Below are 27,640 nucleotides of genomic sequence, written 5' to 3'. Positions count from 1 at the left end.
CTACCTCCCAGAGCTGAAGGCTGTCTTTTGAAACAAGCTTAAAATGCAGCCATTTCTTGGCTTCCTTTATGCACAGATGAAGCTGCATACAAGTTCACTGGTGCTCTGTGTCCTTGAAAGATACACTTATAGCAGCCTGGCATTGCTAATATACGAGATAATAAATCATTTATAGAGGGACCTGCCATTTTCATGTGTAGATTCTTTGTCTTCCATGATTGCTGGCAATTAGAGGGCCACCTGCTTAACACTGAGTACAGGCAAAAAAGAGCAATAAAGAGTACAAATAAATCGGAGGTGGCCCTCTAAGAGTTAACGGAAGGAAAAACAAAACAAATCCTGGTCTTAAAATGCCTTTGTCTGGCTCTCAAGGAGCAGCGGGGAGTGTTGAGACTTGCTCTGCGGAGAACTCCTCACAGCTTGTCATTTACACCCCCCAGCCCATCGAGGACTGATCGGGACACTTTGGGGCTGTTCGAGAAAACAACGTAAAACTTCATTTTGCTAGGTTTGATCGTGGTCCCCGGAGCACCACCAGAAGCAGCGTGAGGGAGATGGATGCTAGGAGCAGTGATTTCCCCAGCAAAAACTCTTGAGGAACACTGCCAAGTTCAGACGACAGGAGCACGGGGATCACTTTCCAGTAATTCTCCGGCTCCGGGCTCGCTGAGCAGTGACTTGGAGGGACAAAAAGGACGCCGCAGCACCCGAGAAGGCTTCGATCAGGGCTGAATTATGGACATGGGTGGTGTTGGGGGGGGAGATGACTGCACCTCCTCGCTACCCTGCTGCCTTGTAGGTTCAGCATCCTAGTAGTACAGGGGAAAGCCTTAGGGATGATGCTGCATCCTCTGAGCAGGGAGGCAGGGAACATTGCTCTTTTCCCCGGACTGGGGGCCCCGAGGGCTGCCTGTGGGGCTCCCTCAGCCCCTCTGTGGGGAAGAGGACAACGGGCAGCAGCGATGGCAGCAGCGGCGGCGCCTCCCCCGCCGGCCCCGGGGGCTCGCAGTGACGCAGGCTCCCGGCGGGGCCCCCCGCCCGTCTCCTCCGCCCCCGCTCCCCCCTTTAAATAGCGGCGAAGCCGCCGCTCCAAGCCCAGCCGAGGGGAGCGGAGCGGAGGGGAGCGGAGCCATGGGGCTGCTGGCGCTGCTCGGCCTCCTGGGGGCCGCCGCCCTGGCAGGTGAGCGGGGATGAGGCGGGGGGGAGCGCGGGCGCGGCCGGCGCCTGAGGGGAGGGCGGCGGTTGGGGCCGTTGGGCGCCCTCAGGGACCCGCCGTGAGGCGAGGGCGAGGCGGGTCGAGAGCCCCGCCGCCGGTCGGGTGGCTCGTTAATTTTTATCCCAATTTTTCTTTATTTTTTTAAAAAATGTTTTTAAATATATTTTATTAATTTTTTATTATTTTTATTATTATTTTTATTCCGGCGTTATTCTGGGGAGAATAACGGTGCTTTCTTGGCCATTCCACCCCCGCTCCCCTTCCTCCCTTCTGGGGTGACGCCATCCGTGGCGGTGTGACGTCCATCTTGCGTCACGGCAGGGTGGCCGTGGCTCAGGGGGCACCCCTTGGGCCAGCACCCCTGAGGCAGGGGGCTAGTGAGGCGAAACAGCAAATGTCACGGGTCCCCAAAGAGGAAACTTTCCCCTTTGGGTGTGAGGAAGGCTTGGGTGGTAGCACCGAAGAGGGGAAAGCACGCAGGGTGCTCCCCGTCATGGAGCGTTCACCTGTCCCCATTCCCCTCAGCACCGTCAGGGATCCCCCACAGAGCCCTTGTAGTCACTACTGTGGAGAAACGAACCTTTTCCTTCTCACGCTGTGAGGACACGGCTGGTCTCCGTTTGTTTTTTGTTCTCCCCGGTACACCCAGGCTGTTTCCTTCCACAGACTTTTATTCACGCGGTATCGCTAGGTTTCTCCCGGCTAGGTGCTGTATTGGGAGAGGATTTTAAAGGAGCAGGTCTCCAGCTTTAATTAGCAATTTTGATGTTGGTGTACAGCAGAAGTATTAAAACTAAACTGAGAAATTAAAATTGGAGGCAGTAGGATGAGGCAATCGCTTGGCTTTATAGCCTTTTATGCATAATTCATCATTTGTTGAAAGTCGGCGTAATTTCGCATCGAATAGTTCAGCTGTATGTGTATTGGAAGTCTTAGGGTGGAAAGCCTGTTGGGACTTGTGCAAAAACACGTCCAAGTCACAGCAGACCCTCAAGGGTCTTTATAGTAATAAATAATCTCAGGGGAGAGTGGGAGATGGCAAGAGATCCCAGATCACAGAAGCTTGCCAGACTTAATCCACAGTCCCAGTGGGAACTTCTTACCAAATATTTTTTCATGTTTTATGGCATCAGGGTGGAGAGATACTTCTTTACGTCCCTTTTGGCTGTCTTGCCCAGTCAAATGTCATCCAGGATCAATGAACTAAGGAGTTTGGAGCTGGGAATCAGTGAAATGATAACTTGGGGAACTTTCTGGTGCTCCTTCTTCAAATCAATATGCCAGAGTGTATGATTTTCCCTAGGAAAGGTTTTAGCTGAAATTTGGAGGACCAGGGACACTACACTGGGTCATTGGCATTAATGAAAAATTTTTACCTGGAGGATCTAACCAGGGACCACCAAAAGGTCTGTCCCAGTCTTGGAGATGCAAGCAAAAGCCACATGAATTTGTCCTGTGTTGCTATTTTAAAGTTGTACAAAGTCTTTGTTTCTTATTCTCTGTAGTGAATAAAATGAAATGGGCTGACTTGAACCGCCTGGGCAGATTTGGGTCCCGAGGGAATTGCACACCCAGAGTTGTCTTTTCCTTTGTAGGTCTGTGGTCTGCTTCTTCAGTATGGACAGGGCAAGGTTTTCCTTTTGGGCATATGCCCTGACTATTTCTGCTGTGAAACCCTGCAGTGGTACCATCTGCTGCATCCCTGCTTGCCCACCAGCTCTGCGGGTGGGTGCTCTGCCGCCGGCCGTGTTGGGGTGATGGCTTTGCCCTGCAGATCACCCTGAGCACATGGAGGGGACGGCAGAGCTGCAGGACACCAAGAGGTGCTGGCTGGCCAGCAACAGCTGGCAGGAGGCTCTGAGGGAGCTCTTGCCAGCTGGCGCAGGCGTAAGGTGAGGATGCTGGCTCGCCATGGGCTTCCCATCTCAGCTCTGGCACAGCAACTGCCTCAGTGCGTTATTCCAGGCTCTGGGATAGATTGGATACTCAATTTGTTCCTCCGGCAGGCTAAGTTGACATACGTCCAATACTGTCTGTTTCTTCTGACGTTATGATAGCCAGATGCTTCCTCTTTGTCTGTGCATATCAGCTCTCATCATTAACGACCACTAAGCAAGTGCTTGTTAAATCTACGTGTAAATCTGTCTGTCTCTCTCTTGGAGAGACGAGAGCTTTGGAATGAGAGGGCGAAGGCAGTCAGCACAGCCTGGCTTTGTACTCCCACACCACTGATGCAGCACTGGAGAGGCAACCTGAAGGTGGCATCTCGAATAGTGAAAGATTCTCAGAAGGTTGTGTGTTCAGCTTTGCCATGCCAACTGGATGCACCTCGCTGGATGCACGACTGCTCCAAAGGACACAGTCAGGTGTTTGTCCTTGCGCCTGTCCTGACGTCTCATGGGCTGGATGACAGGAGGAGCTGTGTCAGGGAGAGGTAGTACAGCAGGTCATCCCCTTTGCTTGCCATAAGAGCAGCATTTCTAGCCCTTACGGGATTGGGAGAATGTCTTCTTAGTGTATGACACCTTTTTCTTTTTTGTTTTAGTAGAAGGGGCTTTGCTGCCAGTCTCCTGCCCCCGCACGCGCGTACATCCTTACTCTTCGTGCTCAGTTGCAGGCAGGTTGGACTGCAACGGCGTCAGCACTGCGTAGCGTGGTAGTTATTTGCATAACTAGGTTAGTAAATAAAGTAACCCAAAGCCTGTCGCGTTCAGCACTGATTGCTGCTAACAGTGGGAGAGAGTGTTGGCTCTGCATAGCACCATCCCCTCATGCACCACCAGGCGTTCTGGGGAGGCGGCTTGGTAGGCACCTAGTGCTATTTTAGGGGAATCCTTTCTGTGCTGCCCTGCTGCGGGTTCCCTGCTCTGCACTTGTCTATGCAGAAGAGAGCAGAGCGCTGGAGGAGCACACTCCTACGTTTGTGTTTGAGGGAGCAAAAATAGAAGGCAGTGGGAATATCAAGAGAGTTATTAGTGTTCAGATACTACACATGGAGCCAGTGCTCAAGGAGATGTCTGCTTCCTCTGCGGATGGAAAAGAAGAGAGGTTTTGTTGCTTTCTGTAGTCTAAGGTTACGCACTCCACTGCTTTGCAGGAAACTTCCAGGGGACAGTGTCAGTTTTCCTGATGCTGTAAGGCAAATTGGCTTCCATGGTCTCCATAATCTTTGTGTTCATCTGCTACAGAAGATCTCGTGCTGTCTCACCCAAGCTGTATGGTAGAGAAGGCGACCTTTGAATTTAAGACTATCCTGACCTCTGTAAGAACTTCAGAACTGCCCACAAACTCTACATTTATGCATGGTGACTCTGTTCAGAGTAGTAAGGCTGTGAAGCAGCGGTACATTAACCCTTGATTTGATGTGTTCCTGTGTGACTGGCAGACTTCACTTCTGCAAATTTTGGGGTGGGTGAGAGTTGAGGAGGTGTATTAATGCTCAGCAGCTGAGTTCATTAACCAGCTGGGGACACAATGCAGCAGTGATGCAAAAATTAAGCATCATGAAGGTTTCATGTGCAGCAGCTTCTTTCCAAAAGCAAAGACCTTGAACCAGCAGTAGAGCTGGTGCCACAAGGTGTCCTCACGATAGAGAGAAGTTGTACCACTTCCTTCTAGAGTTGTTTTTTCCACTGCGATTTGACTTTTTTTCTTGGGCTGCTAATGGACCACTTTGAGAATGGAAAATCCCTATCCCTTCTGGCTCTGTCCTCCCTCCAACAGCTCCCTCCTCTCCAGGTGAGACAGGATTTCTCTGTGGGGTCAGGACAGTAGTTGGTTTTCACATTTGAAGTGGTCTCCTGCTGGGGAGGTGGTCATGGGGCACTTGAGCCTCTTGTGGGAGGTGAAAGAGTTCTCGGAGTGAAAACAGACCTTGTTTGTTTCTTCTTCTTTCACCGCCAAACAGGTACATCTACATGTACCTACAAGACCCAGATCGCTGTCAAGTTCCATTCTTAGAATTTGAGTGTTGCTTTTTTTGGTGTGTATTATTTTTGTGCTGAAAATGTCAACATGTCTCTTGAGCTGGGTTGAAGCTTTTCAGTGCTTTTCCGTTCTGAGGAGGAAAAGATATAATGCAAAATGCACCTGGTTTTCTTATCCTACCAACCCCAAACTCAAGCAGCCTCATCAGACAAATTTGACTGAGGTCTTGTCAGTGATGTTTATGGGGCTGCTAAGATTAATGAGTCTGCAATAATTTATTTTTCTTCCAGGTGTCAGCGCAGTTCCAGTGGAAAAAGACCATATGGAGGAAATGGTGAGTAGCTATACGTCAAAGCAAATCTCAGACAATATCAGTCACATGCTCTCCAGTGTTCTGGCTCCTGTTGTGTTTTTAAACTCCCAAGATAATGCTTTTTTTATTTTCCTAAGGGTAAACTCCTAAGAGATCATCAGTGATGTGGAACACAGAGTCCCCTTAGCTGTCAGAAGACAACTACATGCACATCAGTGCATTTGATGAAAATGGAAGCTGGCTTCTTGTGTCAGAAACTCTGAGTTTTGCAGCTGCCTGAAAAATGATCTGAAATACTACACGATAGTACATATAATCAGACTGTAGAAAGTGAGGAGGCAAATTTGAGGAAAACTGAACTAGTGGGGAACATCTGCAGTTGCTAAATATGTGATTTTTTAATTTTTTTTTTCCAGTGTAGTACTTCTACTTGTGTAGGTGAGCTCTTTTGGTGAGCGGTTAGGATTAGAGGTGGTCGTACCACTTCCCTAAAACGACGTCCTCTGCTTCTGGTTGAACGCCAAATACTAAAAGAAGCAGTGGTTTAAAGCACACACACGTGAAAGAATACTTGAAATTCCTAGAGTAAGCTCCTGAAGTACTTTGTGGAGCAAGTCACTTACTTATAGAGGCATTTTTTGGCTTATTCACAGACCAAGCAATACCTTTGCTTGATCCTCGGTTGGGCAGGTGGTACAGGATGTTCCTCATATTTTGGGTGTATTGTGGTGGTGGTTATTTTTTTTGGGTTGCCACATGTTGTTTGATTCTCCTTTGTACTGAATAGGATGTTTAATATTTAAAAACATACGAAAGGAGCCCGTTACCTGTGCAAACAAAAGAGGAGAACAAAAAGAGTCAATGACTGTTCTCTTACTGCTATGGGAGTGAGGAGCTGAGCACCTCTTACCCAAATGCACAGTTCTGCTAGAGCTGGGGGTTGCCCAGAACCCGTAACTGCTAGCCATGAACTCTAACCCTAAATTGGCTTCCTCGTTGACTGGGCCAGAAGCAAGATTTCCATTTTCACCATGAGACTTTTTTTTTCCAATTTTGTTTCTTCTAGGTAACACGGTGCATAGTGGAAGTTCTTTCCAATGCTCTCTCTAAGCTAAACGCACCACCAATCAATCCTGAATGTAAAGAAATCCTCAAAAAGAGTAAGTACAACCTTATTGTGAAAGCCATTTGGTAGATACAACTCTTAATTTTATAAACATATATTCCCATTTTCAGGATAGATTCGTTATTTTCCCTCCCTGAGTCTTAAAGCGGATCCTGCAACGGCCATTGAGCGATTCATTTTTATTTCTAAGACTAGCCTGGAGTGACATGAACGAGTTAGAAATATTCTCAAAAAGTACAGGTTTCAGCATTAGGCCCTTTTGTTGGTAACTTTGAGAAAATCAACTTTCAGATGGATTCTCTCTTGGGTCGGAGCTCGTAAACTGTTACTTCAGCCCATGTCAGTCTAGTGCCTCCTAGTTTCAGTGTCAAAACTCCTATTTTCTTCAGTGTAGTCTGTCTGGTTCAAAGAGCAAGCAGTCTTACCTTAAAACTGCCAGCAATTCAGGGATTTTTGGCTAACGCATGTGGCTCTCCGCTTCAGCCACCTGCAGAGTCTGAGAGATGCAGACAAGCTCCCATCTAACCTGGGAGGTCAACAAACACGGCCAGGTTTGGAGCAGGTGCTGAATGCATCCCAGCATGTCCAAACAGGCTTCAGCTCACCTCCTCTTACATCAGCAAGGCTCCTGCATCCAGTGGCAGCAGAATCTGTGCCTGGTTCAGGAGAGGGACTCTCACTCAGGCTGTAAGCAGCCCAGAAACAAGTTTGTTGTGCTGATTCCAGAGGTCTGGAAACGCGTGCTGAAAACTCCCTCTGGGAGTCCTCATTTCTGATGAGCTCATGCCTACAGCTGCCTTGACGTTGAGGTACAAGGCTGTTTGCATGCTTGATTTCAGTCTGTAGTGAAGTGCGGTTAAGTCTGACATGGTGCCAAATGGCAAAATGCACATATTTCTTTTCTGCCCGGTATATATTTATTTGATTACAGAACAATAAAAAGGCTCTTCAGCTTACCTGCCAGCAAGAAGCAATAATGAAACCCATCTGTCTGCTGCTTGTTTATAGAGGAAATAACGTGTGGCCCTTACGCAGTCATCAGAAGGAGGTGGTTTTCAAGCTTTAGGAATACATCTATTGGCATCTAACACAGCCCAAAATTCCTAGTTGATGCTAAATGCCATCGGGCATCAAGCTTTGTTCATGATGGTGTTAGTTTCAGATCAACCTGTCTATTTGTGATCATCTGGTAAACAAAAATCCACTTGCTGGCTGGAGAGAGTAAGAATCATATTTTAGCCATTAGGCAGCTCTTCTCCAAGAATATCAGATAATGAGAAGCTTTTCAGAAAGAGCAAGCTATTTTTAAATCTGTGAAGCTGTTTGAAAAATTCTAGGATTTGTGACCTATTTCTGCTGTTAGTCAGGCACAAGTGAAGCAGAAATACCTTCACAGAAATGTACCGTTACTGATGTGGTCAGTCAGCCTTTCATTTAGGATTTTGAAAATAGTGGAAGCTACATGATTTGATTAAATGTAACTATTGCAAAGTAACAGGTTTCTTTCATTTTTGTGCAGTCAACTTAGAAAGTTTTATATTTGCTAAAAGCATAATTTTACAATTCCTCAAATATTCCTGAGTAGCTTGAAATAGATGACTGTCCTTTCTGTCAGTGAACTTATATTGTGGCTAAGGGCAGACATTCAAAAAACTTAACACAATTCCAGATCCCATTGAGTTTTAATGGGAATAAAAGTTAATTTAATCAGTGCTAAAAATGCTATCATGACTAAACAAAAAAAGCCAAAGAGGAAAGATGTTTCTGGACACTTTAATGGAATTTAGAAAATACCTAATTAAATGATACTTAATGCTTTTCCAGGCAAACATACAAAATTAATGAAAATAACGAATTTGGAAAGCAGAAGTGAAAAAATTAGTTGTGTCTGTATCAGTTCTGGAAGCCAGTTACATATTTAAGATGACATCACATCAATGGAGAGTGAGATTACTTCATTAGGCTGCTTTTGTGTTTGTAGGTGGTAAAATTGACAGAGAGAGAAGTGAAGACAAACAACTTGAAGCAAGGCATTTGAAAGACCCAGAAGAGATGGAAAAACATCTTGCTGGGAGTGTGGAGAAGGAACAAAGTCAGGTAGAAGATGACTCTAGAAAGCACATGAAAGGAAGTGATGAAGGGAAAACCCTTCCCGAGGAAGGTAAGAGCAAGGAAGAGGAGGAGGGACACCACATACCTGTTAATGAAGAAAGACTTCATACAGAAGAAAAGAAACACTATCAGGAAATCAGAAGAGAGGAGGAGAACAGCTACCACAGTGAAGAAGAAAGCAAAGAGAGCAAGCATCATGACGGAGAGGTAGACCATGCTGTTGTCAACAAGAAGGCCAACTCTGCAGGCATGGGCACAGAGGAGTTCCCCGAGGGGAATGACCAGCGCCCCATGGGCCACTTGCATTCAGAGGAGGGAATGCAGAGCCCTTACAAAAGAATTCACGAAGGTGAAGAGGGAGAGGCAGAGGAAGAAAGAAGTGAAAAATACCACCATGAGTCTAAGGTACGTGATTTCTCCCGTCAGCAAGAGCGTGAAGAATCCGATGAGAGTGAAGAAGCAGAGGAGGAAAAGCAACCTTACAAACCAAAACATTCCCATGGGAAGCACGGAATGGATGACTCCTCCGAAGAGAAGAGAGGCCATGGTGGTGAGAAAGAGGAACTAGCTGAGGAATCGAATGCAGAGGAGGCCCTTCTCTGGGACAAAAGGAACCACCATCAGAAACACCACCGTGAAGAACCTGAGCAACAGCGTGAGGAGAAGAGTGGTTACCGTGGGAGGCACGGGTCTGAAGAGGTAGAGGAGAAGAGGCATGCAGGCCAGGGAAGCGCAGAGTACAGAGAGAGGTGGCAGCAGAGTGAAGAGAGCAGCGAAGAAGAAAGTAAGAGGCGTCACCACGGCGAAGAAAGCGAGGAGAAATGGCGCGAGGAGAAGAGGCACCATGACGGATCGCATGAGGCAAGGAGACACCATTCTGAGGGCAGGACGTATCGTGGAGGCGACAGTGAGGAAGAGCCAGACAGGTATCACAGCGGTGGCAGCAAGGAGAGGCAGCATCGTGCTGGAGGAAGGTACCGCTTGTGGGACAACGAAGATGAAGAGCTCCAGAAGGCGTACGCTCAGGAGCGCAGAGGGCAGGCCAGAACACACTACAGCACTGAGGACAGCGGAGAGCAGCAGCGCTACCCTGGCAACAGTGAGGAGGAAGAAGAGGAGGAGGAAGTAGAAAAGAGGCATTACAGCAGTGATCAGCTGGAAAATGAAGAGGAAAATATGGAGGAAGGAAGATACAGCGAGGGGGAAGAGTACAGAAGCCGTCTCCCTGCAGAGAACAAGAGAACCGCAGCATCCTACAGCTCCTTATACCCACTGCTGTGGTGGAAGAGCCGGCACTTTGAGAAAAGGAACAGCGCAGGAGAGCGGCTGCTGGAGAGCAAAGAGGAGAGCAGGCCTGCCCTGAACAAGAAGAACCTTTTCCCTGATTACACTGACTATGACTGGTGGGACAAAAGGCAGGTTCTAAGCTCTCTGAACCACGGACGCTCCGAGAAGAGGAACCTTGGCAAAATGAACAGATACGATACGAAAAGGCAATACAACAAGATGGATCAACTTGCACAGCTCCTGAACTACAGGAAGAAATCAGCTGAGTTCCCAGAGTTGTACAGCTCTGGCGAAGACATGAAAAAACGTCACACAGTCAGGAATGACAAAGGAGCTCTGAGCCAGAGGCCTCTGACAGAAGAGGAGGTATGTGTATAGGTGTTCCTCTGAAGAGCCAGGGGAAATAAATTTTATGTGCACATTTCTGAATCCATTCCTGAGACAGCTGGTAAACTGTGACTGAAAAAACAAACAAACAAACAAACAAACAAAAAAAAAAAAAAAAAAAAAAGACAATTAAATCATGTTAAAAGACAGATCTACAATGATTTAAAAATTTTGCTGTCTTTGAATGAATTTAGTGGAGCCTACCCCAGGGCATGGTTTATAAACTGAAGAGGAGGTGCATCCTGCTGCAGGACAGGGAGATGGAGGAAATTCTTTCTCTTTGGGCTTTACCTCTCCCTCTAGGGTGTTACAGATTAATAAACCAAAGATGCTCATTCCAGTGGGAGCAGAGAGGTAATAATTAGCAAGCACCAGCTGGTCTGATGGGTTGTTAAATCATGCAGGTGGAAAGTAAGTTGTGCATTGGAAGAGATTCAGCTACCCAGTAACTTGATGCCCTCATTTTAGAGCAGAACCGGGCTAGCACTCACATGCTTGATTCGTGCATGCAGTCCCCCTGTACGAGGATCCTTTTCTTGTTGGACCCCCTGTTCTGCTTCAGTGTTCAGGAAAACTGAGTCTGCACCCATCAGCTAGGTGATTGTCTTATATCTTACTGTTTCTGCTGCACAAAGCTAAGCTGGACCGGGAGCGGTGGAGGTTTGATTGGAATTTATCTAGAGGTGTAACAGCATTCGTGAGTTAGCATAATAAACAAGCATTGACCGCGTAACTTTTTCCCTTAGCATCTGGCAGCCTGGAAGAGTTCCTTTGACTGCACGCTGCGCTTGCTGTGCGTCATGAGCCAGAAGCGCTGTGAGCAAAAGGTTGTGGTCTCCTAAGGGACCTTCACCTGGGCAGAAATGAATTCATGCTGCTAGGAGCAGCAACTGTGAGACAGCAGGAAGTCACTACGAGCTAATGCTGTTCTATAGCTAAAAAGATCAAGCTGTCCAGCTCTCAGAATGAGTATTTTGATTCTTTCTCTAGCACTAATTCTGATAAAAGCAGGATGTTGCACAAATCTCTGAAGTATGCGTTTCACTGCTGTTCACTTCCCCACCCCAGAAGCTGCCCAGGGACCAAAAAGTAGCAGATGTCCCTGAATTAATTGAAGTGTAAAATGCCCTTTATGTTTTCACAGGAAAAAGAACTGGAAAACCTGGCCGCTATGGATTTGGAGATGCAGAAAATAGCGGAGACGTTGAATGACAACAGAAGAGGCTGAAGATGATCTGCTTTGGTGTTTCAAAGCTAGGTGTAGCTTCACTCACAATACCTGTATTTTGTGGTAAATTCACGGCCACTGGATTGTTGTTTGCCCTAAAAACAGGAAATACTATTTACTGTCCACTATAGTGTAGTGATTTATACAGCTGAAAATGTCTTTAATTTGCTATTATGCTATTGAAATCTGAATAGCATGAATTTTAATATTATAACCTTTCATGCGAGGCAGATATTTTTAATATGCTTGTGAAAATAATTGTGTTAGTGTTCTTCAGAAATATATGTCTGAGTTTGAAATAATAAAAAACATTGATCTTGGAGCAAACTTTCTCCTTGCTTATTTGAATGATTGGGTTATTTCAAAGTATGCTGTATCAGATGAGTGGTTTGTGCACAATATGTTGACTCGTTCACCATTATTTTTTTTAAAGTTGCAAGGAGCCTGTCTATGCCTTTTACCTGCCACTTAGGAGGAGCATAAAAGGTAAGAAAGATATTAATGGTTAATTTGCTTTAGTAACTCAGAAATGTGCTGTGAATTACTTAGTTCTGGAAATTAATCATTAAAGAAGCAAGGAGGTTGCAACACCAAATAGCTGATTGTTAATTTGGAAAGTACATGGTGCTCTGGAATCCTTGCATTATGTAGTCAACTGTTTTTTGCCGTTCATTCAGACTAAGTAGTTCCATAAATTTAATCACCCAGTAAACGTGCTTTGCTGCCATTCTTTTTGTCTAGTACAGACAAGCAGGTAGTGGTGACAGTGTTGCCGAGCCTCTGTGCTACATTAGAGCAGTGCTAATTTTGCAAAAAGGAAGTTTCTCAGCAGCTAGTGAGCTGAGGGCAGGATGGGTTCTGTGTAATAAACAGTACGATGCCTTATGGAGAATAATAAGCGGCCTGTGGAAGGAACCAGTTGGTAATCTTGTGACATTATGAAGCAGTAAAAAGAAGCAATCCCATAATTAGTTTCAATTACTCCAAATATCTGGGGTTCAATTTAATTCAACTTCTCCAAATGTGTTGTTTTTTTTTTTTTTTTTTTTTTTTTTTCTGCAGTCTTTCTGCTGTGACAATGTCTTTGTATCAGCTGCTTGTGTAGCACCAACACAGGAGGTGCTATACCAAGAATTCAGCTGAGCCACATTATCGGTAAATGTGCGGCATCTCTCATCCCAGCTTAACACATTTAATCCACCTGTTCATTAAAACACAAATATACTCTCAATTTAACTGTAAGGCAGTATGAAGTGAAAATATTCAGTGAGATGCTGATCCATGAGCTGTCAGAGCATGTATAATGCCTAGGGATTTTGGTAAGAGCACTCCAGTGTTTCATTGTGTTTGGTTGAAGTATACAAAGACCAAACCCTGGCTCACAGAAGTGGACAGAATTTTGACTTCAGTAGGACTGTGATTTCACTGGGCTTTTCTAGCAACAGTAAGGAAGGTTAGAATGTGCCCCAGTTGCAGGAATACTTGCTTGTTTTCAAAGTCCGAGATTCGCTTGAAAAATTTATAATACCATACAATAATTATTCCAACATGGTAGGTTTTTTTTGAGGTGGTGCAAGAGAAGGCATGTCTGGGAGTATCTGAATAACCAGAAGCAAATAGCTTTAGTTGTAGCATGGAAAGCTTTCTAAAATTGTTCAAGTATGTAATCCTAACAACGATTATTTTTTTTAAAGGCTCATCTTATGGAAATACGCATTCATGAATCAGCAATGTTTTGCTTAAAAACCTATGCCCTGAAAGAGGCTGTGTTAAGCCCAGGTATTGTTCAATGGATTCCAAGAGCTTTGTGCCAGCCCTTTTAGCTGTCATCTTTCTCTGTTCTGCTCCCGTTCCTCTGTGGGGCTGACACCACAAGCACCGAGAGCCAAGTAGCTCTTCTGGCTGCTTGCGCCTGTTCCATTTTTAGCTCCACATTTGCATTGCCTCCTCAGGACTCTTTGATGAGTGACACTAGATCATTTTTTTTAAGCAGGACTCCAATACCATTTACATTAATTTGCATTTTTGAAAGGAATACTGTACGCTGTTGGCTTTGAAGCTCAATGGTACAGCTTTAAACAAGTAGTGGTATATAAGGTGCGTAATTTTGTTCCAAATCAAATGAAGCCGAACTAAGTGGTTTTGGCTTCTGAAAATAATGTCTTCTGGCTCCTGGCACATGGACCCTTTGGAAATCTGAATTGAATTTGGTGAATCTGGTTGTGTAGTTCTAGTAAAGCACAGCGATGGAAAGCATGGTAGCTACTTCTTTTCATTTGCTTACATTTTCAGTAAATTCATTAGGAGAAAGCAGTTGTATGTTTTGTTCTGTGAGTAAAGATGGAGATAAAAACAGCTCCCAAATCTTGCACAGCAATACCTTTACCAAACCAGGTTCTTGCCCTGCCAGACATCCTTAGTGTGTTATAGAAGCTTTGGCTTGAGAATTTCAGTTGTGATTTTATTACTATTATTATTTTTTTGAGGCCAGACACTGTCAACTATTAGAGGAAGGCTGAGGGTCCTCTGAGGTGTAAACAACACCTGGATCTCCTTTATCATCGTCACTGTGCAGAGTTCAAGCTTTGGTGAGTACTTCAGGAGCCAGAAATGCAGGCAGGTAAACAGAATACCCTCATTTCCAGAGACTACAGCTGCATTTTTCTTGTGGAAGTGGCCCATTTTTAAGCTGTAGGCAAGTTTGTGGTGGTTTTTGTGTATTTAAAAAACAACCACCACCTAGCTGAGCTAAGGGGAATGTAACCACAGCTGAGTACATGCACCACAGCAGCAACACACCGTGCCACCTCACTGATGGCTGTTTGTACAGCAAATAAGCCTAAGAATAACAGAGGTCAGCCTTGGCAGACTGTCCAAACCCCATTCTCTATCTTGCTAAGCAGATAGCTGCTGGAAAACTCTGTGGTTTGCCTTCAGGAAGCCCTCTTTAGTTTAATAGCCACTGCCTCGATCTATTCTTTATCTACACATCAGCCACAATCCTTACCTGTTCTTTATCTACACAGTGTTGACTAACCTTAAAGTGTAGTGGTTTGTTATTTTCTATACCTCTGGAGATGAAAGCTTTTCAATGTTCTGCCTCAAGTCTCTAGCAACAGTGCTGTTCCTGAGCTGTGCAGTGTGGAGACTTATCTATAGGTATGCAAGCTTAACCTTCCTTCCTGTACATTGTCTTTTCTCTTAGAAATGTTCCTCATTACATTCTTTATTTTCAATAGTTTTTAGGATGGCATTGTAACTTACTGGGACTTATTAGATCAAGATTTGCTCTTCCCCATGGCATATATGGGGCCATGTTTAATCAGTTTGAAGCTTCAGTAATTTGAAATGTTTTACATGAGTTGCTTGACACTTCCTTTCTTAGTATTTTTCATTACTGCAAGCATTATGACATTTAAAAAACGTGGGACAGCATTCAATATTTAAAGAGTGCTGCTGTTAACATCAAATGCAGTCAGCCGGGCTTTGATCTAAAGTATTGTAACACCTGAAAAAAAATGCTGTTTGCTTTTCAAAACTTTTTTTTATTATACAAATAAAACATCCAACAGAACTTTCCTCAGCTTATTATTTTTATCACGTTATACATGATAACAAGTATTTAAAACATACGTTGGTTGCTTAACCTTTTTACTGTCTAAGTATTGTGGTTCTATAAATATGACATCTGAGTACCGACCAGCTCCATGGAAGTGGCAGAAAAGTACCTAGGTCTGCCTTACAGGTAAGAGAACTGTACCAAAAGACGTTTGTTTTTTTTTTTTTTAGTATTTACCTCCTGGTTTATGCTGATTTCATAATTTTCTTGCCTTTGACTGGCTTTCAGGCTTCTAGGCACTGCTCTACGCTAGGTTGTCTCAGAATTTCTCCACATAATGGCTGTTTTGCTTTGAAAGTCCCAGTTTACCTTCAGTATGCACATGCAGACACAAAGTAATGGAAAACTGCTCCCACACCTTTCCCCACTAATCTATTAATTCTTGAAAGAAGTTGAGAAATTCAGCATTTTTTTTAAAAACTCCACTAGTAAAAGCCATGCATGAGATTTCTATTCCTTATGCATGATTTACAATATTTAAATTGTAGTGAAAGGTAAGAGGGGCAAAACACAGGTTTCAGATCTATTTCTGCACATCAGTGCCCTAAAAGAGCATTATTCTTACTAATATGCAGAATATCATAGCTTCATGAAGTCTAAGCACTTCAACTCAAAGCTCCAGATTTTGATCGAGGAATAAGGTTCAAGACAGGAAGCCCAGTCCTGCTGGCTCCCACCTAGGGGTTTAACAGAATGCAACCTGCAAGGGTACTCTTCTCCTAAAGCCTCCACCTGATTTCCTAAAGGAGGGAAAATTAAGAAAAAGAAATCTCATTAGGAAATACATCCTGTAGTTTAATTAAAATGTCAAATGCAAAGTTAAAAAAATAAAAAAGCTACACATCATGGAAGAACAGAATGGTAAAATAAATATACATAGAGCAGTTTTCAAAACTGTCGTATCTTAAAAACATAACTCCTCTCAGGAAAATGACAGACAATACTAACAGAGACACTGTTTAAATATTTGGTATTTAATTTATGAACATACACTTTCTCCCATATTTATTTCAGGACACATGGAGTCATGCTGTAAAGTTCTGGTATTCTCTTTCTATTTTTCCTTTGGAAAGAAAAACGTATGATTTTTGCCATTTATTCCACTTTCTTAGATTACTGAACATTGCAGGTTTCAGTATCCAAAGAACGAGGAGATCACTATGTAGAACATTTACCCTGGTGCTGTTCTGGGAAAATGGAAGCTAAATTATTTAGGGCTGATTCGGACAAAATGTTTTTAATCACATCCACTTTTGGCTACAAACAAAAAGAGTGCTTTCACCGATGCTTTGTCCTATCTCCATGTCAACTTCTCATCCTGATCAGCAGAAGGTCTTTTCGAAGTTAGAGTGCTTTTGGTGTGGTGTTGGACACAGGTTTGCTTCCGTGGGTTTTTCTTTTCATTCTGATCATGTAAACTGGTAAAGAGAGAGGCGATTCTCCCTACTGCACAATTCTGCTTTTTGCTGACAGATGTATGACAGGTACTGTTCCTATGCTGTCAAGAGCACAGAAAGTGTATTTGTTATTTTACTAACCATGTATCTCCTGAGATCTAAAAAAACAAATCAATTCTTCAAATGTTAACACTGAAGGTCTTGAACTTTGCATCTTTTAGATGATGGCTCTTCCATCTTCAGTGCTTCTAAATTACTGGAATCAGATTTGCCCTTATCCAGCACAACAGTTATACCAGACAGAAGGTACCCTCCACCTCCGCTCATTGTCAGTTTTGGATGGCTTCGATCTGGTAAGACCTTTAAGACAGAACAAAACAAAACCAAAAATAAACATCTGTGAAGCGTCATGCTTATACGTGCACATCAAATTGTGTAATTTAAGCTTACAGTATTAGATGAAGGGTTTTTTCCCAGCCTCTGTAACACACAGACATTTGAAAAGTGCGTTTGTTTGGAAGGGCAAAGTATCTGGATATCAGAAGCCAGTTACAGAAACACCTAGGAATACAGGCTACTGTATTGCTGACTACTTTGTCATAGTGTTTCCAGGAGAATTACAAATTCAAGGCGTGAGGCACCTGAAAGTCTCATTCATGTGTTCAGATCTCACATACTTTGCAAGATACCACAAGTGGTCTAACATACCAGCATTCGCTAATAAAGTAATTTCCAGTTCCGCCACTACAATCTTTATGTTCCTACTTTGAAGGGAACTCCACATTATAAACATCTCGATCAAAGTTTGTTGAATTGACAAGGGAGTTGTTCCTAGACCTGAAACTTCTGGTTACTCCAGTTCCAGGAACTGTGTTGTGTGAAGCCACTGACTTTGAAAGCCATCACTATTCCTACACTACAGAAATCTTTTAAGCTATCAAACCAGCTGGAAATTAATAAGCAGTTGTCATATTTTGCTACATCTCTTGTATACTACAATAGATTTACACATTAAAATTCTCCACAGCATTTTCTCACTACTCTCAGGTAAACAAATGCATGAGCTTGTACATAATTTCAGTCAATCCAAAAAAACATTTTCATTAGGTTGTTTTGCTTCCCTGAATTCATGCAGTTTTGACAGCCACTTACTGTAATCCTTACCTGGTAGTTTCGTAGCCAGGTTTCAGACAATTTTAGGTTAATAACACCGCCTCTTTCTCTCAGTTTTGTGTAACACTCTAATAAGGGCTTAAGAAAAAAGATGATAGGTTATACAGCAAAACAGTCTCAGACTTAAAGTAATAACAGTTGGAGTAACGTACTGGATTTACCTCTTTATACTGGCAGTAGACAACAAAAGGCCTTGAAGGAGCAACAAACTCCAATAAAGAAAGTAATAAAGGAGTGGGATGAAACTTGCTGGCTACAATTAAGCTGTAAGAGAAATTTCACGCACATTAGTCTTCTGCTTCGAAAACTATTCATCAAGTGACATTTTCTCCTACTTAGCTCTGAGCATCAATTACAGCTCAAATGTTGTTAATCAGCATGTTTTCATGGCTCTAACTACTCCCCAAATATAAAAACAAATCATGATTTCCTGCTTGCATAATTAAGAGGATTAAAAAGCTTGTTTTCTAAAATGTCATATTAAATACACTGCAGAAGCACTCAGTTGAGCTGTTTTGAACTTCACAATAATTCTTATAACCCCCAAAACTTGAATGCTCCTTTTTCTACTGAGACCACTGTCAAAACAGAAGTTAAGTTTTGTGATTGCGAGTTGTTCCTTAGAAAGTAACCTCAGTCATGTTTCTTTAACCTGGGTCATCTTATTAAAATGTGTTTTTTATGATGTTATTATTCAAGAGAAAATGATTCCTTAATGGGCATGACTAAGGACTGTTTAAAAAGAATTTGTCCTTGCCAACTTAAAGAATAAAATACAAAGGGTTTATCGTAGTTTTAATATCATAGCCTAACTTGTATTTATAGGTGCTTGAGATTTCGTACAGATACCCAGAATTTTAATGAAAAAAATCACTGCAAAACTAGAAAGGTTCAGATGGTCAGGAAATCCTTAAGATTCAAGTAGTTAGTAATTTGTAATTGTGCAGAAAGAATAGCTTAATGAAACTGGAGTATGTGTTTATATACATATACATAAGCCCTGTCAATCAACAGCTGCTCTCAGCATTGAATACACTGTCAAACTTGCCTAGGAAAAGTTGATGTTCAATTTTTTTTAAACACGAAGTGAGACAATTATGTTTACACTTGTTTACATTTTGACTTTCTGCTGGAGAGAGCTTTTGCAGGCTGCAGGTTTCCCTCAAATCCAAATTTCAAAAAATTTGTGCTCAGTAATCATCCGAGAGAACCATCAAGAAAAAAGACTCCAAACCATATTCCAGAAGGGTTAGAGTACTGCGCTGACACTGAAAGGAACTCTGCCAGACAAGAGGCAGGTAAGTGAGAGATGAGGGAGAATGTGAAAAATCAAATTATAGTCTCATATGGCAGCACATATTGCTGTCAGCAGGTAGTCTGGCCAGTCTCAAAATTAATATAGTGAGTGAGAGATGTGGGGAAGGAGGAGGTGGAGAAAGGACAGGGAAGGGTACAGAGAAGGTGTGTGGTCTAATTCTGAACACGTGGAGTGTCTGTAAACCAATTTCCACTTTCATAGTATCAGAAAAACGTAACGGTCCATCACTGCCTACTCCTTTAAAATTAAACTGAAATAACACCCATAATGAATGCCTTCCTTTTTCCCCTTCAAAGACCTACAACAGACTTCATCTGTCATCAGTGGAGTTGAACAAATAGTCTAGTACAAGGACAGCAGAGAAGAAATATAAATTTTATCAAGTGTATCTTCCGCCTTGAGTAGTAAATATTATTGAAGTCAGGGCCTCAAGAAACAATCCTAAAGCTGGTGTTCATCTTCACCTGACTACCATTCTCTTTACTCTGACAATGTGTTAATCTTTCTCCCTGCCTATGATTTTAAACAGCTTTTACCTATCCTTTCCCCCTTTCTTGCAACACAAAACAGAATCCTGGCTTCCTGGCCTGCTTTTACTCACCTGCCACCCAAGCGGTGAATTTGAAACACTTCTTTATTCTGTGCCAATTTCTCCTGCCTTCACAGCACGTACCCTGTGGCTGCTGACCTAAACAAATGGTGGCCTATAAATGGCAGATGACTAAAGGAAGGTGCTCCTGACTGAGCCATCTAGGATGCTGCCCGCAGGCATCCATAAGCTTCTCTTTCCCCCCCTCATGCTGAAGACTTCCTAGAGGAAGCACTCACTTTAAGCATCTAATTTGTTAAAGTGTTCATTCTTTACAAAGGATAAATACAAATATGGAAGTGATTGAAAACAAATGAGCAAGAGACAGAAGACTCATTAGGTGTCCAAAATCAACAGCTGAATATACTATTCTACACTGCAAGAACAATCAGGTAAAGTCAAATATTAATTTCTGCTTCGTCAGTCCACACAGAGATTAATTATTATGGTAACTGCAGGGTAGAGTGGTAAAAACACAACAGAACACTGCCACCATTCAGGCAGTTCAGTGGTCATCTGCAGGCATCATCAGGGTGCTGCTGCTGGCCACCTGACATGCAGTACTTTTTACAGATGTGTTTCTTTACAATTTTTTTTTACATTTTTTTTACAATTCCATTTTTTTTAGAGAACACAGAGTGACCTGTCTCTGCACCTCCATAGAAAACCTTAATTCTACCACCTACCCATACTAGATGAAATGTAGTATGTATGTATACTAAAATACATACAGCACTAGTTAAAACTTTTCATAATAAAAACAAAAAATACATATGCAAGCATTTACACACAACAAGCAAATGTGTATTAAAATGTACCCAAGCACAACAGCGAATTGAGTTTTGAGGAAAACTCAAATCCACTAAAAGACAGAAAAAAAAATCTCAACCAGTAAGACCCAAACAAGACCCAAGCCACATCTCGGTTGACTGCTAGCTACTAAATACTAAGAAAAAAATAGGGTATTTTTAAAACTAAGCTTTTATTCATTTCAAAGGCAATTATTTTCTGTAGATGTTTTCACCCAGAACACCTTTCCAACTACAAACACTTACCCATCCGCGTTCTTCTCTCTCAAGAGAGCAGCAGCTTCTATTAGCTTTTTCCTTCTCTCCCACTGTTTTCTTTGTTTTTCCCGAACCTTTGAACAATGAAACAAATATTTTGCACTTTAAAATGGTACTTGCTACATCATGGGCTGAATTTTCATTTCGTGCACCTTAGATAGCTCAACGTAAGGCAACTTTCAAAAGTCTATTTTAACACCTCAGTAAGCTAATGTTTCAGCATGTCTGAAATCAGACAAATTATATGAACATTGTAAAACTCAAATAGCCATAGTAAACATTCTTACATTTTCTTTATTATCTTTTTCTTTGTTATCTTTAAATTCTACATCTTCAGCATTAATGTCCATTGTTTCTTGCTCTTCTGTCTGGTTGATCTCCATAGCTGTGGCAGTAATAGATTCCTCTTCTGTTTCCTGTATAGAAGCCTGCTTCTCATCAATCAATCCATTGCTTTCTTCTTCCACTAGTGCATTATCTTCAAATTCTGAAGGTAGCATCTCTGTAGAAAATGTCCCAGAGAGAAGACTGTCCACTTTGCTGAGAGGAAATTCATGAAGATTATTGAAAAAATGTTTTGGAAATCCAAAACAACTGGTGGCAGCTCTAACAGGTCCCCCTCCTGGATACATCTGAATAATGGATCCATAGCCTATGAAAGCCAAAGGATCAAAAACATCATTACTAGAGAGTCAGAACTTCTGGGATCAATGACCATACATTTAAAAACAGGTAAGCAAATTGTCTTATCTTGATCTAACCATCAAATTTATACACATCTCAAGGTGGAAATGTTTATTGGAAGGACAACAGTTACTGCAAATTTAAAGGACATGGTAACTCAAAGACTACGCGTGTATTAAACATATTTAGAATCTGCACAGAATATGTGAGCATTAGAGAAACTGATTTAGTTTAGAATTAAAAAGACAAGTTTTCTGTAGTATTTCTTTCTTATAACTATTGAGTGGTTTTGTTAAAAAGTAAAAGCTAATTTAAACAGTAAACATTGCAACAAGAACTTTTCAGTAGTTGTAATGTAATTACAACTTAGTTAATTTACTTCAGAAATTAATCCTATGCACAAAATTTCCTGAAATGAAAACAATTTATAGTATAACTGCCTGCGTGCTTTTCAGCCAACAGACATCTGGGTGCACAACACTACATCACACTTCCTACCTTTCCAGGCTTCTGGAATATAACTGTCACCTCTGTCTAGTATCTTTGAATGATTTAAGATGAAACTAGTTAACTGACTTTGAGAAATAAATGCAAGTCAAACTTCTCCTAGAAGAGAATGTCATATATTGCTTTTAAAATACACGTTATGCTGGTGCTAAATGCCTAGCACAGTGAGCTAGATGAGTGACAATACTTGTAGTGCTGTGCGTTGTCTGAATTCTAGTGTTGCCACTCCCCTGTTCTGCCATTCTTTCCTCTCTTCCCAAGTCCTTGAGAACAATCTGCATACAAGCTCCTTGTAGCTTTTTCTGAACATCTTTATGCTAACCCAAGACAGACACTAAAATAGATCTACATACAGCAGACTTCAAATTTCGTATTTTTAAAAATAGCAAATAGTAAATGCACCTGAAATACGCAAAACACAACTCCCTCCAATGGAAATAAAATTAGGTGTTTGAATGCTGGAGACAGTCCAAGCAGATCTTGAAAACTGAGAAATGATTATATAGTAGTGCCTTTTAAAAGTATCAAGATCAAATGTATTTCTTAAGTTTCACATAAGCCCTCATTTTGTATGTTGCTAAAGCTGCTGTATGACTCACCTCCCATTCTCTCCATCACAGCGCCCAGCACAAGGCCCGCACATGTTTCCATTACAATCATTTTGTTGCCAGCACGGATGTTTCCTAAAGTCAGCATCTGGGCTAGTGTGTCGTAACGCAAATGGCTAGAAAACAAAAAAAAAAAAAGCTTTAAGAAATAGCAACTCAGTTCTCTTAGAGTTAGAAAAACAGTCTTAACAGAGTTACAGCGCTGGTGGATAAGTGAAGAGCAACAGATGTCATCTACTTGCACTTGTGTAAAGCATTTGGCACAGGCTGCCTGGAGAAGCTGGGGTGCCCCATCCTTGGAGGCGTTCAAGGCCAGGCTGGATGAGGCTTTGGGTAGCCTGGCTTGGTGGGAGCTGTCCCTGCCCAGGGCAGGGCAGTATGATTTTTAAGGTCCCTTCCAACCCAACCCCATGAGTCTATGATCTTCAACTGTTCTGCAGCAGTACACACTGCCTGCAATCCCAGATCAAAACCTACACTTACTGCAGAACACCTACACTGAAGAGCCTCAGTGATGGCCAAGGAACTTACAGCTATTCCTAACAGATAAATGAAGTCAAATGCAGGAGGTTGGGGAAAGAAGAAAAAAGGTTTGAGAAGTCTTGGAAAAAATGCTCTTTATTTTAGTCTGAACATTTTAGGTCAACTTTTCCTACTTAAAAAGCCATAATTCTGTCCATCTTAATGTCTGGAACAAGTTACGTAATTCAGGTAGGTAAAAAATAAATGCAAGTAGATCTTCACCCGCTCTCCTCTAATGCTATCCATGTGTTTTTAAATTCTAGAGGCTTCTGAATGAAGAAGATTTGATTCTTAAACATGTTAAATATTAAAATCCCTGTTTTGGATAGGATGCTTGTTTTTTTGTCTGCTAAGCCAGAAAACAGAGACAATATGCCACTGACCAACAGGATATAAGAGCCCTCTGAAAACGTAAAGTGCCACCAAAGTGGCTAATTACTCAACAGAGGTAGTAAGCAAAATGGTGGTGGAAGGGAAATGGAAGAAACTAACACTGCATGCAACAGTTGTCTTCACTGCAGGAGAATATTGATTAATTTTCTCTATCACATTATTTTTCATTAATTTATAGTGTTTTCATTAACTGTTTTTCCCATTAATGAAAATAGGTGTTATTAAGTGGTCTTATATGTTAATAATAATTAATTAAGTGGTATTATATACTCTGGTATAATACAAATGTTTTTAAAAATATTAAAATATTTTCATCGCTTGAGAAGAGAAACAAAATGAAAACTTACTTAATTTTTCCAGGTTCCCTTGCGTAATACATTGTTGAAAGAATGCGAGTGGATGGTTTTACGATTGTAATAACTGCCTCGTATCTGTAAGAAACACGCAGTAATAGTCTTACTTTGAGTCAACAAATTAAAGTACTAAATATTTTCCAGATTTTAAAATTCACTTACTTTTTTTTCTTCTTCTTTATGTATTTATCTTGAGCAAATTCTGTTTTGTCTCGGAATGTTGTACTGTTCTCTATTAACTGCTGAACAATTTCCTTAGGAAAGACAGTTTATATTTACTATGGCTGGTATGTATTTCTTATTCATTTCACATATAGTATTGCTTTAAACAAACACAGAAAATATTTTATTGCAGCGTAGGCATGTGTATCATTAAGTTCTACTGCCATTAACGGCAGGGTACAATTCTTCTAATCAACACAGAAAGGGAGGCACTGCCCTGACTACATGCAGGAATCGAACCACACAGAACACTTAGGGACAGAAGTGTAACTACATGATGCTAGTGTAAAAGTGGCAAAAATGAAAACGCTGATCCTGAAAACAGGGCATACTGGGGGAAGGACTCTGCTGAGTGCCAGAACTAACTCTGGAGAGAGGGCAGCCTTGTATGGCCAGAAATGAAGCTCTGGCTTCCAGTTTTCCCAAAATTCTTGTCTTATTTTCCCAATCTCCTTGTTCTAATCTCCTCCCTTTGCCAATATAATTCCTGTTCCTCACGCTTTCAGGTTCCAGCTGGAGTGAGCATTAAGACCTCCAAGAGAATAAAGTAAGATAAAAATCTATCATTCTTTTGTCCACATGCCTGCGATACAAGAACAAAAGCTGCACGTGGACGTTGCACCTCCCATTGCACCTTAAAAACTTGCTCCAAATAGATTGGTGCCAGTACTTCTCACTTGCTCTTTTTCAAGCCATCATCTCTTAAAGTCCTTCAGGCATTTAGGATGTATTATTAATGGTGTGGATCAGCACGTCATTCCTTCTTTGCCTTATTCTTAGAAGAGTTAAATGCAGTGTCTACTTATTTCCAGTAAAATTTAGTGAGGAAACTGGAGAATATTTCTGTAGGGCAAGCACAAGAAGCCAAAGGGAAGACGTGGCACTCTGCAATACCCCAGGAATAACTACCAGTTGATGCCTGCAGCCTCACACTGTACACCTATCCCTCAGGACCTGGGAAGAATTTGGGAATGTGATGGGCAATGAAACCCCACTAACACTGAGGCTGCTTTAATTCAAACCACCTTGCAACTCAGCCTGCATCACAAACACATGCCATTCACAAACACAAATTCAAATGTGACCAGACATTCACAGTGCTAATATCACATGAAATGAATGTTCAGCTCCAGTTAATTACCAAAGCAGGCTATTTTAATAACCTTAATTAACAGTATGGCAGACGAATGGCACAGACATGCTGAGGACAAAGAGAAGAGTGATCTTTTGCCACAGATAATGAGAACTGACAGAAAATGTCCAAGCTATCAGACTGATTAGTACATTCTTATCAAAGAGAGATTGCCAAGAGCAGCACAACCACGTAAACAGAGGAAATACCATTCTAGACTCCCTGGACACATCCATTATTAAGCAGACAAAAGCAGAACAGCTGCTTCGAACAGCAGCAGCACGCAGCAAGATGCAAAGAGATGAACTTGATGTAAGCATGAGCAATTTCTTATCTTTACTAAGAAGGGTAAACCAAAGATGAGAGAGAATTTCGACTGATAATGTGTGCAGAACAGCACTTACTGCAGGGGTTTCTTAACATGTTACAAGGCCTCACTTTTTGCCAGTTAAGTGTGGGGTAAAAACCAATGCCTTTTCTACCGGGACTGCTCTCTTGGGAATATTCTTAGCTTTTAAGGTGCAGATAAAAGACGCGCGTCACTGGTAGGTAGCACCTAGAAGCACACTGTTAGCGTGCTTGTTACGCAGTGTTATTAGTTAAGGGTTCCGCGATCCTTCACTACACCTTTAGCAGTTTCATTATTGTGAAATTTGAACACGTCTGCAATACAGAAATAACATTTTGAATCTTATGAAGAAACCAAATTAAAAGGTGATTACGTATATTAGGTTTCCTTAATGATTAATACTCCTTTTATGTCTTTTATGACTTCTGATACAGCACGAAGTCATTCTTGCCTATTGACAAAGTTGCCAACCTTACATGAAGTTTTCTCTGAAAACAGCCCTCGCGTTTTTGTAAAAACAGATCTTTAGGGAAAACATGACTTGAGCAGAAGAACAAAGAAAAAGCACTGAAGTTTCTGCACCATTAAAAGAATAGCCTGTTCCGTAAACTAAAATATAACCATCAAGGTAGCACAGAAATGACACCAAAACCTTATTTTTACCTGTCCTTTAATACCCTTGTCCTTCAAAGCCTTTATGTCATCATGAGTCAGTTTTTGAGACTTTCCATCGTCAACTATGTTACGATTATCTGTACCTGCTTCTTTTGTGTCTAAAGGAAAAGGATATAGATTTGTAAAATCTACCTCTAAATACTTTTAAGTCGGAGAAACAAATGATTTTAGTTTCACAGAAAGCAGACTCAGCATTAATCCCACATGCTTTGTGGTCTTGCAATGTATCGTGTAAGCAATCCATTAAATGTAATATGTAAAATACACCTCAGCATATTTATATATAGATATTCACCCAAATCAAGGTTCCAATTTTCTCCCATATTAAAAAGTTGATTTGTTACAGGACTAGTGGAACAGTGGATCACGGCAAACCCATGCACTTGTGACACAGAATATAAGTAAGATATGTTAACAAACGATTAACAGAAAGCTTTTCCATCATCTTTGGTCTTATTGGAGAAAACATAATTAGTGCTCGTTCTCCCAAGCATCAACCAAGGCTCCGTAATACCTGTGGTAGTTTCTTCCACCTCTCGCCTTGGCTGCAGGTTTCCTCCACTCGTTACTTCAAACGTAGTCCCGTAAACGTGTCCGATGGCATTGTCCAGGTAGAACCACTGCTTCTCGAAAATAATTTTCCTGAAACGAGAAAAGAGTTGATAGCATTAAAAGCAGCATTTTGACCACGTCCAAGAGACCGCGTGACAGGACCTTAAAACCCACAACAGAATAAGGAACTTCACACGTGCTGCTTTTACCTGGGTGCTTGAGGAAACCAGGACAAGCACAAGAAGATCAATGCCAAGATCAATGCTAACTATAAAGTTACATTACACTGATAATGGATGGAAAGGGATCAGAGAACTTAAACCAAGCATATTTTTCATAATTATATGTTTTCAGTTCAAGAGACACCTGAAAATGACCAGTAAAGCCTTAGTTTATAGAACATAATTTACACAGCGTGATTTTGACGCGATGAAGCCTCAACGTGGCAAGGAATAAAATTAAAACATATAAAATCTAGGGTTATACACATATAACCCTACAAACACATAAAACTGGGTTATACACGTTAGGAAAAAAAGGGTTTTATCTGCGATATTTACTGAAATCACTTTTATTTCTCTCCTGACGGGAATTTAAGCCTCGCCCAGCCCCCCTCAGGCCCCTCACCTCCTCCGCAGCACGGCCACCGCCTTGAAGACGTCCCCGCGCTTCAGCACGGCGCACTCCCCCTCACAGATGCGCGGCCCGGGCCCCGCCGCCATCACCGCCTCCGCCTCCGCCTCCTCCTCCTCCTCCTCCTCCTCCCGCCCGCTGCCCGCACCGGAAGCGCCCCTCCGAGCCGCCTTCCGCCGCGCCAGAGCGCATGTGCGCCGCCGCTTGCCCTCACGGCTCCATGGCAACGCGGCGCCGAGGGGGCGGGGCCG

At 42.1% G+C, this 27,640-nt stretch overlaps 2 protein-coding genes across 3 annotated transcripts; one reads left to right on the top strand and one right to left on the bottom strand.

Moving 5' to 3' along the window:
* Positions 1-1,085: 1,085 nt before the first annotated feature.
* CHGB (chromogranin B) lies at positions 1,086-11,926 on the top strand. The gene is made up of 5 exons (XM_082755690.1): positions 1,086-1,180; positions 5,434-5,477; positions 6,523-6,616; positions 8,564-10,347; positions 11,513-11,926. The coding sequence occupies exons 1-5, from the start codon at positions 1,132-1,134 to the stop codon at positions 11,594-11,596; spliced, it is 2,055 nt and encodes a 684-aa protein (XP_082611816.1). The 5' UTR covers positions 1,086-1,131; the 3' UTR covers positions 11,597-11,926.
* Positions 11,927-15,120: 3,194 nt separating this feature from the next.
* On the bottom strand, positions 15,121-27,481 carry TRMT6 (tRNA methyltransferase 6 non-catalytic subunit). Of its 2 annotated transcripts, XM_082757857.1 has the most exons (12): positions 27,384-27,481; positions 26,719-26,846; positions 26,193-26,302; positions 23,989-24,080; positions 23,821-23,904; positions 22,550-22,674; positions 21,047-21,411; positions 20,748-20,833; positions 17,947-18,049; positions 17,777-17,863; positions 16,754-16,972; positions 15,121-15,955 (listed from the first exon to the last, which is right to left on the bottom strand). In XM_082757857.1, the coding sequence occupies exons 1-11, from the start codon at positions 27,476-27,478 to the stop codon at positions 16,799-16,801; spliced, it is 1,449 nt and encodes a 482-aa protein (XP_082613983.1). In that variant the 5' UTR covers positions 27,479-27,481; the 3' UTR covers positions 15,121-15,955; positions 16,754-16,798. The 2 variants fall into 2 exon arrangements, with proteins under 2 accessions (XP_082613983.1, XP_082613982.1); XM_082757856.1 differs by lacking the exon at positions 15,121-15,955 and having other exon boundaries at positions 15,963-16,972.
* Between the last annotated feature and the right edge of the window lie 159 nt (positions 27,482-27,640).

The sequence above is a fragment of the Aythya marila genome (assembly GCF_965140915.1).
Source record: "Aythya marila genome assembly, chromosome: 3".
Classification (NCBI taxonomy): Eukaryota; Metazoa; Chordata; class Aves; order Anseriformes; family Anatidae; genus Aythya; species Aythya marila.
Note: the sequence above shows the minus strand (reverse complement) of the source record. Positions and strands in the feature narration are given on the sequence as shown.